This window comes from Protopterus annectens, chromosome 1.part2 (genome assembly GCF_019279795.1).
Source record: "Protopterus annectens isolate FY-2018-M chromosome 1.part2, PAN1.0, whole genome shotgun sequence".
In the NCBI taxonomy this organism is placed as follows: Eukaryota; Metazoa; Chordata; order Ceratodontiformes; family Protopteridae; genus Protopterus; species Protopterus annectens.
Window position 1 is genome coordinate 994331638 of NC_056727.1, and position 13838 is coordinate 994345475.

A 13838-nucleotide genomic window follows, 5' to 3' on the forward strand; every position below is an offset into this window, starting at 1 on the left:
TTTGATTTTTGTTACATGTACATCAGAGTGAGGATGGTGGTTACTCAGCAGTTAGGGTTAAAATCAGAAAGCTAATCCTATGGCACATTCCTAGAAACACACTGCAGAATTTGGAAAGCAATGTGCATCAGCAAGAGTATTTCACTCACTTCTGCAAGTGATGTAACCTCTCAGGTCTACCCTTCCCTCATGCAGACAGAGCCGCATTGTGGTTGGTGGTCTCCATATTTAACTCTGGCACAAGGCTGCATGCACCAGCATATACCCCCCCCCACACACACACAGAGCTAAAATGGGGGGGTTCGGACGGACTCGGCTCCCACTCTAAAGCCTGGATGGGACGCGTCCCTAGCACCTAATGGCTTTAGGCTTATTAGGATTTGAATACTCCGGGAAAAGACAGGCAAAAAGGCTGCAGAGTTTGTGGGACATTAAGATTTATGGGAAGCTATTCAGTGGGAAAGGAGGAAATGCATACAGAAGTCCAGGGGCCAAACTGTTTTGGGAGTAAAAAAAAAAGCAGCAAGGCTGACCCCCACTTGAGAAAACAACTTGTCCAGCATGTGATTGGGACTTCGGGATGCTGTTGTTGCTATCAAGCTGAGAAGAGAAATCGCCCATGCAGTCTGAGTGTGCTTCTCTCACACAGGGTATGATCTCTCCCGCCTTGTTTGTGTCTGGTTCAATCGTTCCCAAGGGAAGAGAGGTTTGAAGGCTGCAACGCTAAAAGCACAAGTGGCATTCGGTTGCCATGTGCCCTGGATGTCCTTGCCCTGATAATGCCCCCCCCCCGACATCAGGAGGCATCCGTCAGAGTAGCAACGGAATACCCAGTTTTGACAGACAAAAGTGTAATCTCTGGCCATCAGAAGGAGATGCTTGGTGGGAGAGGAGCCAGAGGAGCCAGTCGTATATGGACCTGGAATCCTTCCTTCGCCTCAGGGTGAGAAGCTACCACTGCCATGCATTTGGCAGTGGGAGGACTAAAGGCAGGGCCCTGAATTGAAAATGACTGGCATCACATCTTTTTCCAACAGGGGAAGAAGAAGATTGATTGCAGCGGACATCAAATCTTTGTTTTTTCTGACCGATCTGTTCAAGATACTGAGATCTGCTGGCACTGGCAGAATAGCTCATTATGCAAGCAGTTTTGAAATTTCCAAAGCTGCTTGGAACATCTGGAAGGATTTTTTTTTGACTTGGGAGAACGAAGAAGGGGAATCTGGCCTTGGGGGCAAGGGGAAGAAGAAGGTGGAAAAAACAGGACGACGGCAGAAAGGGTCTTGCCATCCGCATGATCCATCAAAAGTTCGGAGTTCGTGAAAGTTCCGCAAGTTCAGCAATTACATAGCGGCATGCGCGCTCACGTAAAGGGCTACCTGTCCAGCGGCTCTGGGTGAAAGGTTTGGTTACGTCCCATATAGCCGCATCAGAAGTGCGCCTCAGGCGCTACCCCTGTCCAGCGGCTCTGCTCGCAAATAGAATTAGGATAGCCAGCTGCGCGTGTTTTTTTTCTTGAAAACCCGCAGCTGCAAGTTTTCAGAAAAGAGGAATGGCACAGGTAATTTCAGCTAACGCATAGTAATTGAGGGCTGGCCATTTCCCTGTTTAAGGATCTCCAGAATGTCTCAGGAGAGGCCCCGAAGAGGATGAAATCCCACAGGGGCGAGAGGGTGACTCCAGACCCTCTTTCCGGCTTTGAATGTCGGCTCAAGATCGGGTCGACCTCGAGGTACCTCGATAACCTCGAGGCCGAGGAGCAAGGAGGCACAGAAACTGTGGACTCTTATCGGCTGGACCAGGAGCCGATAAAAGGGCAGGTTTGAACCTGAGAGGTCGGCTCCAGAAGAAGCCCGGGAGACCTCCTCGATCTTTTGGAGGCTTCCCTGTTGTGACAGACTCAAATGAGCTTGTTTTTCTTTCCTGCTAGCAATTCCATATTCTTGCCCCCCCCGATCACAGCAACAACGTTATATCTCTGTGCCTAAAGTGGTTGCCTCCCCTCACACATTTTTACTATAGCAAGTTAAATTAATGACATTCACAGCAGTCTGTCTCAGGGGAGCTGGATCCCCTTCACCTCATTGTTAGGTCTCTGCTCCTACACCAACCTCTAAATTTGTTATCACCAAGTTTGCGCCTTAGAAAGGGATTGCACTTGTCTTCTTTTCTTCAAGTTAATGCAACATCTGGAAGGGACCCGGAAAAGGGATGGGACCAACACCCCTCCTTCACTTTGGTGGAGGGGATGCAGCCTCCTGCAAAAACACTTTCAATGCACTCATTTTATTTTGGATTTGTTGTGACTGACAGGGGTGGCAAAACAATGACAATTGGAAACTTAAGTGGCAGTAAACTCTTTGGTTACTCAAAGCAGTCCTACTGATTAAGCACAAAGCTAGGTCAAGAACTTCAGTCTTCATCTCTCATTATCTTACAGAGAGAAATGAACAAACAAAATTCAGCAGAAAAACTATGTTGTACATCTTAGCCCATTTGATTGTTTCGTCGAACTTGTAATATTGAAAGCAAAAAAAACCCAGCTAACGGCCTATTTAATGCAGGGAAAGATTTCCCTTGGCCGTTCACTAGAGTTTGCCGTTTTGTCCCCTGTAGAGAGATCTCGGAGTTGGTATATTTAGTTAGGGGGGTGTGCAGGGCAAAGCACCCCACTTAGTTTTGGTGTAAAGTTATTCTTTTTTTTTTCCATGGCCAACCGATGTGATTTCCTGTGCCGTTCAATATTACAAGTTTGATGTTTAGGTGTTCAATCACCTAAGTATTCAATCTTGTAATATAGATGCAATTGTTTCAGCTGTGTTACACAGCTACTGTAATATTCCAGCCCTTCCCATTAACAGGCCTTGCTACTCAAACTCCATTAAATACAAACAGGATCATTTGGACAACAAAAGTCAGCTCATTTTCAAAAATCTTTAAATGTTACTCAAAACATTTGCACTCAGCCATAAGAAAATTACCTTGATCTTTTTCATGTATTCTTTAATTCTACTTTCTCTAGAGCCTTTGCCTACAATTTTCAAACTCCTTCATCTTCTTCTCAGAAAGCTCTTTAGACGAAAGTGTATTTAATGTAAAAGCAACTACAATGTTGACTAATACCAAGATGTTTTACAGTCCTCTAAAATCAGAGGCTTGCTGAAAGCACGTTTTATAAATAAAATAAAAACAAACACACTTGAGCCATAGTTTGCAGTAAAACCCAAGTTCAATTAATAGAAAGAAAAAAAAAATATGCGTCATACACACCAGACGGCTGATTTCTTCCTGCCTATCAGGTGCAGACCTTGCAGTCGCTTTGATCATTGTTGATGTCTGATTGTCTGTGAGTTTCTTGATACACCGCTGGCCTGCTACAATATTACATACCTTTAAAACAAAAGCAAATGTAATTATACTACCCTTTCTGAATGCAATTAACAGAAATAGATTAATACACAAGTCTGCAGCACAGCAACATTTAAAAAAGACTTAAAAACTCAGCTCATCATCTGCTGTACTACAGTGAACTCAGTCTGCAAAGACATGAAATAGACCTCTTAGATACGGAGTTCCAATTGCAGAAACTAAAATGAAATTTCCTAAGGAAGAAAACACTGAACTTGCCAAAAACTGAGTGGATCATGACCAGGGTTGCCAGACGTCCCTATTTGGGCGGGACTGTCCCGAGATCAGCAGCCTGATCCCGAGTCCCGCCCTGCCGGTTTAAATCCCGGCCAGCCTCCGCTTTGTTTTTTTTTTTTTTTTTTTGATTGTCCCGTATACCTGGCATACAGGCCAATCAAAAATTGCTAAACACGGAGCTTCTTGTGTTGAATGCGGAACTGCAATGCATTAAACACGAGAAGCTCCGTGTTTAGTGCAGAGCTACTGAGCTCACTTCTTTAATGTGGAACTCTGTTCCGCATTAAAGAACTTTTTTTTTTTTTTTTGGGTCTTCAGTTGCCGAAGACTTTTTTTTTTTTTTTGGTCTTCACTTGCCGTGAGAGACCTTTTTTGTCCCTACCTGGGGTGCTCGAAATCTGGCAACCCTGATCATGACTGACTAGACAGTATTGAACTTTTTTTAACACTATATATATGTAAACCAGCTGAGGCATACAAGAAACACCTTCAATTTAGGCCAAGGAAGACTGGTTGGACTTTAGATGGGAGGTAGGGCAAAAATTAAGTTGTGTACGAATATTTATAGCACAGGGAAAACCAAATGTTAAAGTTTACTTTTACAATGATCCCTCTTTAAAAATGATACAAATCTCAATTCCCAGCCAGAAATTCCACCAGTTGTATACACACCTTTTACTGAAAGATGGAACAAGAGCAACTCTGCAAAGATACAAAAACTAAGAGCCTACCCTTTCACTAGATCAGATGGATGAAATACACCGTCTGACACTACTTATGGATGTCCAGGTACTAGGAACACAACAACAGAGACCTGCCTACACTATAAACGTCTCTGTTCTACTCATAAGGCTGTGCTTGGCCTTTTCCTTTACTAATCTCTTGCAATTCGCGTACAGGTACAGCAGAGAGTCACTATTCCCCTAGTTCTCCACCTCTCTGAGGCAGGGGAATACGGGGAGGTAGAATGACAAAAGATATCTGACTCTACAGATCTAGCATTAAAATATGTATATATCTTTTTTTATCTGAAATGATCAGGCCCATCCTTTTGGCCTGATAGGACAGACTCCATGGTTCCTCATGGGAACATGTACCCCCGGTAACTGCAACCTTGAAAAAAAGACAGACTTACAGATCACATCCAGCTTGTAAAGCACATTAATACAATGCCTTAAAAGCCCCCCCCAGCTGGAATACTTTGTAAAGAAAATACAGTTACTTGCATTGGTTTTGGTGATGTCAAATGTGAAAGATGAGTTAGTCATAAGCACATACTCCCCTTGAGATACTATAGCAGATTAATGCATTGAGCCTGCAACTCGGAAATCCTTCTGACAGCTGTAATTACTACCAAACAAATATTCTACGATACATACTTCAAATCTGGAGATTCATAGTGGAAAGTGTTAGCCTTTTAAAAAAAGACTTCCAGTAATGCATCCATCCGATTAGAAGGCTAAAATCAACTACTACAGAGTGAAAACCAATCAAATGTATAAAACAGCCAGCAATTACCACTACTTATAGTTTTTATTCACTTATTTCACATTTATTTACCTGGAAAGCCCAACTGAGTGAAACCAGTTTTCAGCAGAGGCCTAGGGAGAAAAGCTCCACATACAATCAGACAATGTAAAAAGGACATATAAAGAGTGCATGTACATTTAGTAAAACAAGACATAAAATACATAGTTAGATACACATATATAATCAATTACTCTTCCATGTTACAATAAACACAGGTTTAGCAAGATAAACAGCTTGCCTTCCAAGCTGCATGCCTTCCTAAGGGGAAAAGGGGAAAGTGAAGTGGAGGGGGGGGTGCAGAATGGGTAAGCACAGCAGTACCAAAAATCTGCTGTACATGCAGATGCTTGTTAGTTCTGAAACCCCTCTAGCAGATGTGACAGCCACAAAAGACAGCATCTTTAAAGATAAAAATGCAGAACTGCAAAAGCAGCTGGTCCAAAGGGGTCAACAGACACAGCTGAGATCCTATGGCGATGCCACTTCCTTTCTTGGAAATTTAAGATGCAAAACTTCTTAAGAACTGCTTTATCGAAGGTTTAGATTATAAAGAGGATTTGTGGCCAAGCAGGCTATGATAAAAGCACGAACCTTTAAGGAAGCTTAAGAAAGGACAGCTTTAAAAGGTCTGATAGAAATTCAAGACCAGTGCCACATATGCAGTTTCCAGGTAAGCACTAGAGAAGAATAGTTTCCACTTCTCTAGGTACAACATCCCTGCATGGGATATCCTAGCTATCTCCCATATAATGTTTAGTGCATCTGTAGAATATATGCACCTAGCTAGGATTAGGGTGAAATCAAAATGGTCAAGTTTAGTGTGCCTAGGCTGAGGTAAAAAAGGAAAAAAGAAGTTATGTACTCACCATAACGTTCCATGTATGTAGTCCATCTCGCCAAACATTACTACATGTGGGTTTGGAGCCAATCCTTGGCTCCGACTCGGCCACTTAGAAAGCCTGAGAACTTCTGATTGGCTCGTGGCCAATAGGTATCCCATGATTCATGCGCACATTCCCCAGATTTTGTTTGCTAATAGTCTACCAGAATCAGACAGGAAAAAGAACAAAGGTCCGGAAGAATAAACTGTAATAAAAGGAGCCCTTGTGGCAAAAACCACTGTAGAAAAGGAAAAACTGTATTCCAGATCCTCTAGGAAGGGGGCTGATGGGTGGATTCATAATAATGTTTGGCGAGATGGACTACATACATGGAACGTTAGGGTGAGTACATAACTTCTTTATGTCATGTAGTCCTATCTCGCCTCCATTATTACATGTGGGACAGTGTCCCTAGCATCTTGAATGGGTGGCTCACTGGAAGATACTCCTGAGTACCATGGAACCAGTTGAAGCTCTACCCCTGGAAGTTAATCCAATTTATAATGGGAAATGAAGATATGAGGGTAGCCCATGTTGCTGCTGCGCAAATACTATCAATAGGTGTCCTGGCTTGGAAAGCTGCAGAAGTAGAGAAGGACGTGGTGGAATGCGCTTTGACTTTAAAGGGTAACTCCTTTCCTTGAGAACTGTAAATAAAGGAAATACAACTAGAGATCCAGTTCGAAAGTGTAACCTGGGAAACTGGCAAGCCCATTCTCACCTCAGCAAAGGAAATAAACAGCTGTTCTGATTTTCTAAATTCTTTGGTCCGGTGGATATAGAAACATAGTTGCCCATGTACATCCAATTGGAATGTATACTCTGCTTTATTGGAGTGATTAGGGAAGAACACTGGCAATTCAATTGTTTGGTTTAAGTGAAATTGAGAACAGACTTTTGGAATAAAAGAAGGGTTGGTCCGGAGAGAGACCCTATCTTTGTGGAAAATTAAATATGGAGATTTAACAGACAGAGCCTGTAACTCAAACTCGCCTGGCTGAGGTTATTGCTACCAGAAAGTCTTCCAAGACAGAAATTTCAACTGACAACTATGGGCTGGTTCAAAGGGTGGCAGAGTAAGTCTAGACAGAACTAGATTCAGGTCCCAAGGAGGAATGGGGTCCTGCACAGGAGGTCTTAACATCATGGAACCCTTAAGAAAGGATGTGCACAGTTTGATACATAAGACTGGAATCATTAATCCCCACATGAAAATGAGATATTGCTGCTAGTTGAACTCTGAGTGTAGCAGCCGCTGAACCTTGGTGAAAGAGTTCTGAAAGAAACTCTAGAACAATAGTAATGGGAGTTGTAAATGGATCAACTTCTCTATTGTATGCCCATATGGGAAACCTCTTTCATTTACTATGATACAATTTTCTGGTCGAAGGCTTGTGAGAAGAGGTAATACGAGTTACAGCTGGAGACAAATCAAGAAGCCTAACTAGTGACAGAACTGGAGTAGCCATGTTGTCAGTTTGAGTGTGGAGACTGGGGTGAAGAGAACCTGACATGTGGGTCAGATCTGGCACTGGGTCCAGAGTCCATGGGCAGTCCAACAGGTGAGGACAGAGAAAAGGGAACCAAATCTGACGAGGCCAGTAAGGGGTGATGAGGATCATCTTGCTTCCCAACAGCATTGCTTTCTGTATGAACTTGGGGATGAGTGGAAAAGGAGGAAAAGCATAAAGGAGTCCCGGGGGCCAATAGAGGACTAGTGCATCTCTTGGAGACTCCCTCGGATAGGGGATGAGAGAGAAAAAGGTGCTGCATTTGGTGTTGATGGGACTGGCAAAGAGGTTGCAGCAGGGTTGTCCCCACTTGTGAAAGATCATACTGGCTTATTTTTTGGTTCAAGTACCATTCGTGAGTTAACAATATTGCCCTGCTTAGCTTGTCCGCTATTATGTTGGAAGTCCCCGGGATGTGCGTTGCAATGAGAAAGCATTGGGAAGAAATTGCCCATTCCCAAACTCGCACAGCCTCTCGAAATAAGGGGTATGATATGGTCCCCCCTTGTTTGTTTAGATACCAGAAGACAGACATGTCGGTCTGGATAGCTATCGCCCCTAGAGGGAGAAAGTCGTGAAGTGCTTGCAACGCTAGAAGCACCGGCCTCATCTCTAGGACACTGATATGCAGATGGGCCTCCTGCTCTTGCCAAGTGCCTTGAACAGTCCTGCCAAGATAATACCCCCCCACCCTGAGAGGCATCCATGGTTACAGTGGCAACAGGTTGGTGTGGTACAAAGGGAACACCTGTGGTAAGATGACCTGGTTGAATCCACCAGCATAGGTCCTTTTTGCAAGAATCTGTAATCAGGATATGATGATGTAGAGGCAACTGCTGAAACAACCACTGTGATGACAGGAGCCATTGGAGTATTCTCATATGTAGTCTTGCTAAGGTACCAAGGTTATGTTTGGCACCATAGTTCCAAGAAGCTGCAACGCCTTCTTCGCTTTGACTCCTTGAAGGGGAAGTATCCTGTAAATTTGTTGCACAAGATTCTGTCTGTAGGTAGCCTGGCTGTCATCTCAACCGTGTGTCTGTTTGCTCCTATAAAAGTTATAGACTGAGTGGACAAAATAGAGGATTTTTCCCAGTTTATCGAGATTCCCAACTGGGAACAGGGCTTGATTGGGGAATCTCTCAATTGAATTAGGCAATGCCTGGTGGTGGCGGTCAGGAGCCAATTGTCCAGGTATGGAAAGACTAGGATTCCCTGATGCCGCAAATGAGCTGTGACTACTGTCATGCACTTGGTGAAACTCCGGGGGGCTGTGGTGAGACCAAAGGGCAGTGCCCGAAACTGGTAAGGATCGGCTCCCATCTGGAAGTGTAGGTAGCTCTCCTTGATGCTTTGTCCATCATTATGTGGTAGCAGGCATCCTGGAGATCTACTGAGCACATCCAGCTGTCTCTCCCCAACAAAGGGAGTATGGATTGCAGAGTGACCATTCGGAACTTGGACTTCTTTACATGCTCGTTTAACCTGCTGAGGTCTAGGATGGGTCTCCAGTCCCCTTTTCTTTTTGTAACTAAAAAAGAACCTGGAGTATGTTCCAAATCCTGTTGGGTCTGTTGGGACCTTTTGGATGGCTCTTTTTAATAGCAGCTTTTCTATCTCTATAGCCGCTTGATCCCTGTGATTGGGTGGTACATCTGGGATCCTTTTGGGAGGGCGTGGTGGATGGGAAAAGGATATAGAGTAACTCTGGTAATAATGTCTTGTACCCACTTGTCTCGAGTGAGATTTAGCCAGGCTTCTGGGTACAAGGACAGGCGACCCAATCACCGGCTCCAGAGACGCACAGTCAGGTTCCACATCAGGAACGATCAGGACGGTCACGAAAGGAATCGTGACCTCCCAGATTTTGTGGGCCTCCCCTGCCTCTAGGGTGACGTCTTCCATTATTTCCTCCTCCCCTGCCTCTGAAGGAGGAATCACCTTGTGTGTCCTGGAAAGGTCTCTGATTTCTTGAACCACATTTTGCTGCTCTTTTGACCTTTAGCGTAAGGTCTAGAAGGAACGGTAAAACGGACTCCCACAGCAGAGTCAGTCATTCATTCCTGCTCACACCTGGTGAGGGTATCTCTTCCTTGGGTCCAAAACGAGAGGATCCATCGACAGGAGCATTGGTGAATGTAGACTTGAAAGGCACAGCAAAGTTGCATAGATGCATCCAGGAATGTCTCCTTAATGAGACTCCTGAACCCACTGCTCTACTCGCACCATCAGCTGCATAGGAGATCATCTGCATGGAGGAGTTAACAGATGTGAGGGTAGCCAACTCAGCAGACACTGTAGATGGGACTGCTTCAGTCAAGGTACCCTGAAGAGCATCTCCTAACTCTTTAGATCTCTCTGCAGTCTTGTAAAATGTGACATAGTTCAGTGGAGTGTAAAAGCTGCTGAAGAGAAGATACGCTTCCCGTACCTATCCATCGTTCGGGATTCCTTATTAGGTGGATGGATAGAAGGCTCTGCTAGCTCCTTCTTAGTGGCTGCCACCACCATGGTATCAAAAGGTAAACCCTTACATAAAAACTCTTTGTCCTTAGGGGCGGAGAGAAATTTATTCAGCCTCCTGAGGACCGGTTTCCATGGCATCGGGAGTCTGCCATGTCTTCGGACTCACAAAAAGTACAGTTTTGTACCTACCATAAATGTAGATGTCTGATAGGTATGCATCTGCAGTCCTTACATATGGGTTTGTCCTGCCTCAGGCAGCCCTTTGGTCGGCCGGATTCCAAAGTCTGGGTCCGGCGTCGGCTGATGTCGCCCCTTTCCCCGTCAGAGCGCCTGGGATATAAAAGTGTCAGCCGACGCCATCTTCCTCAGTTTTTCTTGCCCCAGATGCCAGTTGCCCTCTAAGTAAGGCTAAATTTGTAGAAATGGAAAAAATCCAAACATGCACAGTAATAAAAAACAAATACACCATAAAAGATAACCCCAGCTAGCTAAAATGAGGGATAAGTACCCACAGTATACCAAAGAGGGGTAGGAGGGAGGGAAAACCTGACTGCAGATGCATACCTATCGGACATCTACATTTACGGTAGGTACAAAACTGTACTATGTCCTTCAAGGATGCATCTGCAGTCCTTACATATGGGTAGAATACCATAGCCCAGCTGGGGGAGGTAGGACCTAAGAAAAGGATGGTGTAGCTAACATGCCCTGCAGGACTGCACTAGCAAAGCCTGCTCTGGATCTGGAATATAAGGGCAAGTTGTAATGCTTGGAAAATGTATGCACGGCGCTCCATGTAGCAGCTTCTAAAATGTCCTTTGTAGTCACCCCTCTTAAGAAGGCTGTGGAGGTGGCTGTTGCTCTGGTGGAATGAGGCCTTATGTTAGCTGGCACAGCTTTACCATGAAAAGAGTAACAGAACCGAATGCAATTTCCTATCCATTTTGAAATCGTCTGTTTGGAAATTGCTTTTCCTTGTACACCAGCAGCATATGCTACAAAGAGTTGGTCAGTTTTTCTGTAAGCCTTAGTTCTGTCCAAGTAGTAGCGCAACTGTCTGTGGATGTCCAAAGTATGCAGAAGTTTCTCTCCCTTATTTTGTGGATTTGGAAAGAAGGTCGGCAGGTGAATAGCTTGGTTCAGTGAAACCCTGGATACCACCTTTGGCATGAATGAAGGACTGGTTCTCAAAGAGACTCTGTCCTGATGAAAAATGAGAAAAGGCTGTACTGCCATGAGGGCCTGCAACTCGGACACTCTTCTTGCTGAGATTATGGCCAGAAGGAAGGCTGTCTTCCAAGATAGGAATTGTAGTTCTGAAGATGCCGCTGGTTCAAATGGAGGAAGAGTTAATTTTTCCAGCATGAAGTTAAGGTCCCATGTAGGCACTGGTGGTTTCCTTGGAGGGTTGATTTTTTTATCCCTCTTAGAAACTGTTTTAGTAGAGGATGAGAGAATACAGGTGGATCAGTGTTGTACTCTGCTGAAATTGCTGAAGCATGAATTTTTATGGAGGAATAAGAAAGGCCATTATGGAGCATTTCAGCCAAGTATTCCAGAATATGTGGAATGCTCATGACTGTCGGATCTTGACCCTTTGTGGTGTTCCAGGTACCAAATCTTTTCCATTTTGCTGAATATGCTTTTCTTGTGGAAGGACGCCAGGCTTCCATGATGACATCCTGTACCCTCTTGGATAGTTTATCCTGGCGAGGAGTCAAGGTATTTTCCAGGCTGTCAGCTGTAAGGTTTTGAGGCTGGAGTGCAGAGTCTTGTAATTGTGTTGTGTCAGTAGAAGTGGCCATTGTGGTAGAGGCCAAGGTTTTGTGCGTGACATGCTCCTTAGCAGTGGGTACCAGTGTTGTCTTGGCCAGTCCGGGGCTATCAGAATTACTTTTCGCTGCTCTGTCTTGATCTTCACTAAGACCTTGGTCATCAGTGGCAGCGGTGGGACTGCATATACTATTAGAGTATTCCAGCTGAAGGAGAGGGCGTCCACCTTCCATGCTTGAGGATGGTATGTCCTTCTGCAGAATTTCCTCAGTTGATGGTTGTGGTGGGAGGCAAATAGATCTATGTCCGGCCTTCCCCATGATTGTGTTATCTGGAGAAAGATATCTGGGTGTAACATCCATTCGTGCGGATCCATGATGTTTCTGCTCAGGCTGTCCGCCAGTACATTGTCTTTTCCTGGTATGAACTGGGATTGTAGTTCTATATTGAGGTTTAGAGAAAGTTCCCACAGATTCATCGCCAGCCTGCAAAGTGGGTATGAATGGGTACCTCCTTGCTTGTTTATGTACCACATAACTGTGGTATTGTCTGTCTTTATTAACAGGTGACCTTGGTGCAGGAAGTGCTTGAAGGCCTCGATGGAATGAATCACTGCCAGCATTTCCTTTTGGTTGATGTGCAGATGCAATTCTTTTTGTGTCCATTGACCTTGAATGCACCTGCCCTCCATGTGTGCTCCCCATCCATGATCTGAGGCGTCCGTTGTAATGGTTTGGCTGGTATGTGGCTTGCTGAAAGGCAGGCCTATGTTTGACTCGCTTGCTTTTGCCCACCACAGGAATTCCTTTTGAAGGCATGGAATGATGGGGATCAGAGTTTCTAGGCTGTGACTGTGCTGAGACCATAGACTCCTTAGGTACCATTGTAGTTTCCTCATATGCAGCCTTGCTTGTGGAATCAGAAGAATGCAAGATGCCATGAAACCCAGGGCCTGCAGGATTTTCCTTGCAGTTAGCTGGGTTTGTGTTTTCAGATTTCTGAAATAATCCGGTACTTGTGCTTGTTTTTCTTCTGTGAGAAAAGCCATTTGGGTGTTTGTATCCAGTTTTGCACCCAGAAAAATTATTCGTTGGGATGGAACAAGTCTTGATTTCTGAATGTTGACTGTGTATCCCAAGGCCTGTAGTAGTCAGATGGCATAGTTTAAGTGTTTTACCAGTGTTTGCTGGCTGTCCGCTTGTATGAGGCAGTCGTCCAGGTAAGGGTATATTTGAATCCCCTGAAGTCTGCAATGTGCAATTACTGATGCCAGGCATTTCATGAATACTCTGGGCGCAGTAGATAAGCCAAAGGGCAATGCTGAGAATTGATAATGCTCTGAACCTGCAAGAAATCTGAGGTGTCTTTTGCAACTTTGTCTGATAGGGACATGCAGGTATGCCTTCTTGAGGTCTAGAGTTACCAGCCATGACCCCTTGCCCAGCATGGGAAGGAGTTGCTGTAAGGTCAGCATTTTGAATTTTGGCACAATGAGGTAAGTATTCAGTGCGGACAAATCCAGAACAGGCCTCCATTGCTTTTCTTTTCTTGGAACAAGGAATAGTCTGGAATAAAATCCTTGGCCTTGTTCTGTGAGAGGAACCCTTTCTATTGCTTTCATTTGTAGTAGTTTGGAAATTTGTTTTAAAGCCTCTGCCCTTTGGTTTGGTGGCAGGTTTGGCATGCCTTGCCTTTTTGGTAATGTATGAAAATGGAACCTGTATCCTTTGTCTATTATTTGCAGTGTCCATTTGTCCTTTGTAATACTGTGCCAATTTTTTGAGAATAAAGATAGCTTTCCGCCCAAAGGTGCTTCCAATTGGGACCTAGTTGGTGGGGACAAAGTCAAGTCATTGAGATGGTCCTTGTGTAGTAGTTGTAGGTCCTGCAGCACCTCTCTGGTTAGGAGCCTGCCACTGATGTCCTCTGTAGGAGCCTCGAGATTGCCCTCTACCTCTGGCACGCCTGTTTCTGCCTCTTTGTGATCTGTGTCCGGAAAGGACCAATTCTTAGAAGGCCAATTTCTGCTGAA

At 44.6% G+C, this 13838-nt stretch overlaps 1 protein-coding gene across 1 annotated transcript in view; it reads right to left on the reverse strand.

The window, feature by feature from the left end:
- AGO4 (argonaute RISC component 4) overlaps positions 1 to 13838 on the reverse strand; it is a gene marked incomplete in the record, with an annotated part of 1401134 nt that overhangs the window by 763057 nt on the left and 624239 nt on the right. Inside the window, 1 exon segment of the mRNA XM_044059958.1 lies at positions 3271 to 3390. Within this exon segment, the coding sequence (XP_043915893.1) occupies positions 3271 to 3390 (120 nt within the window).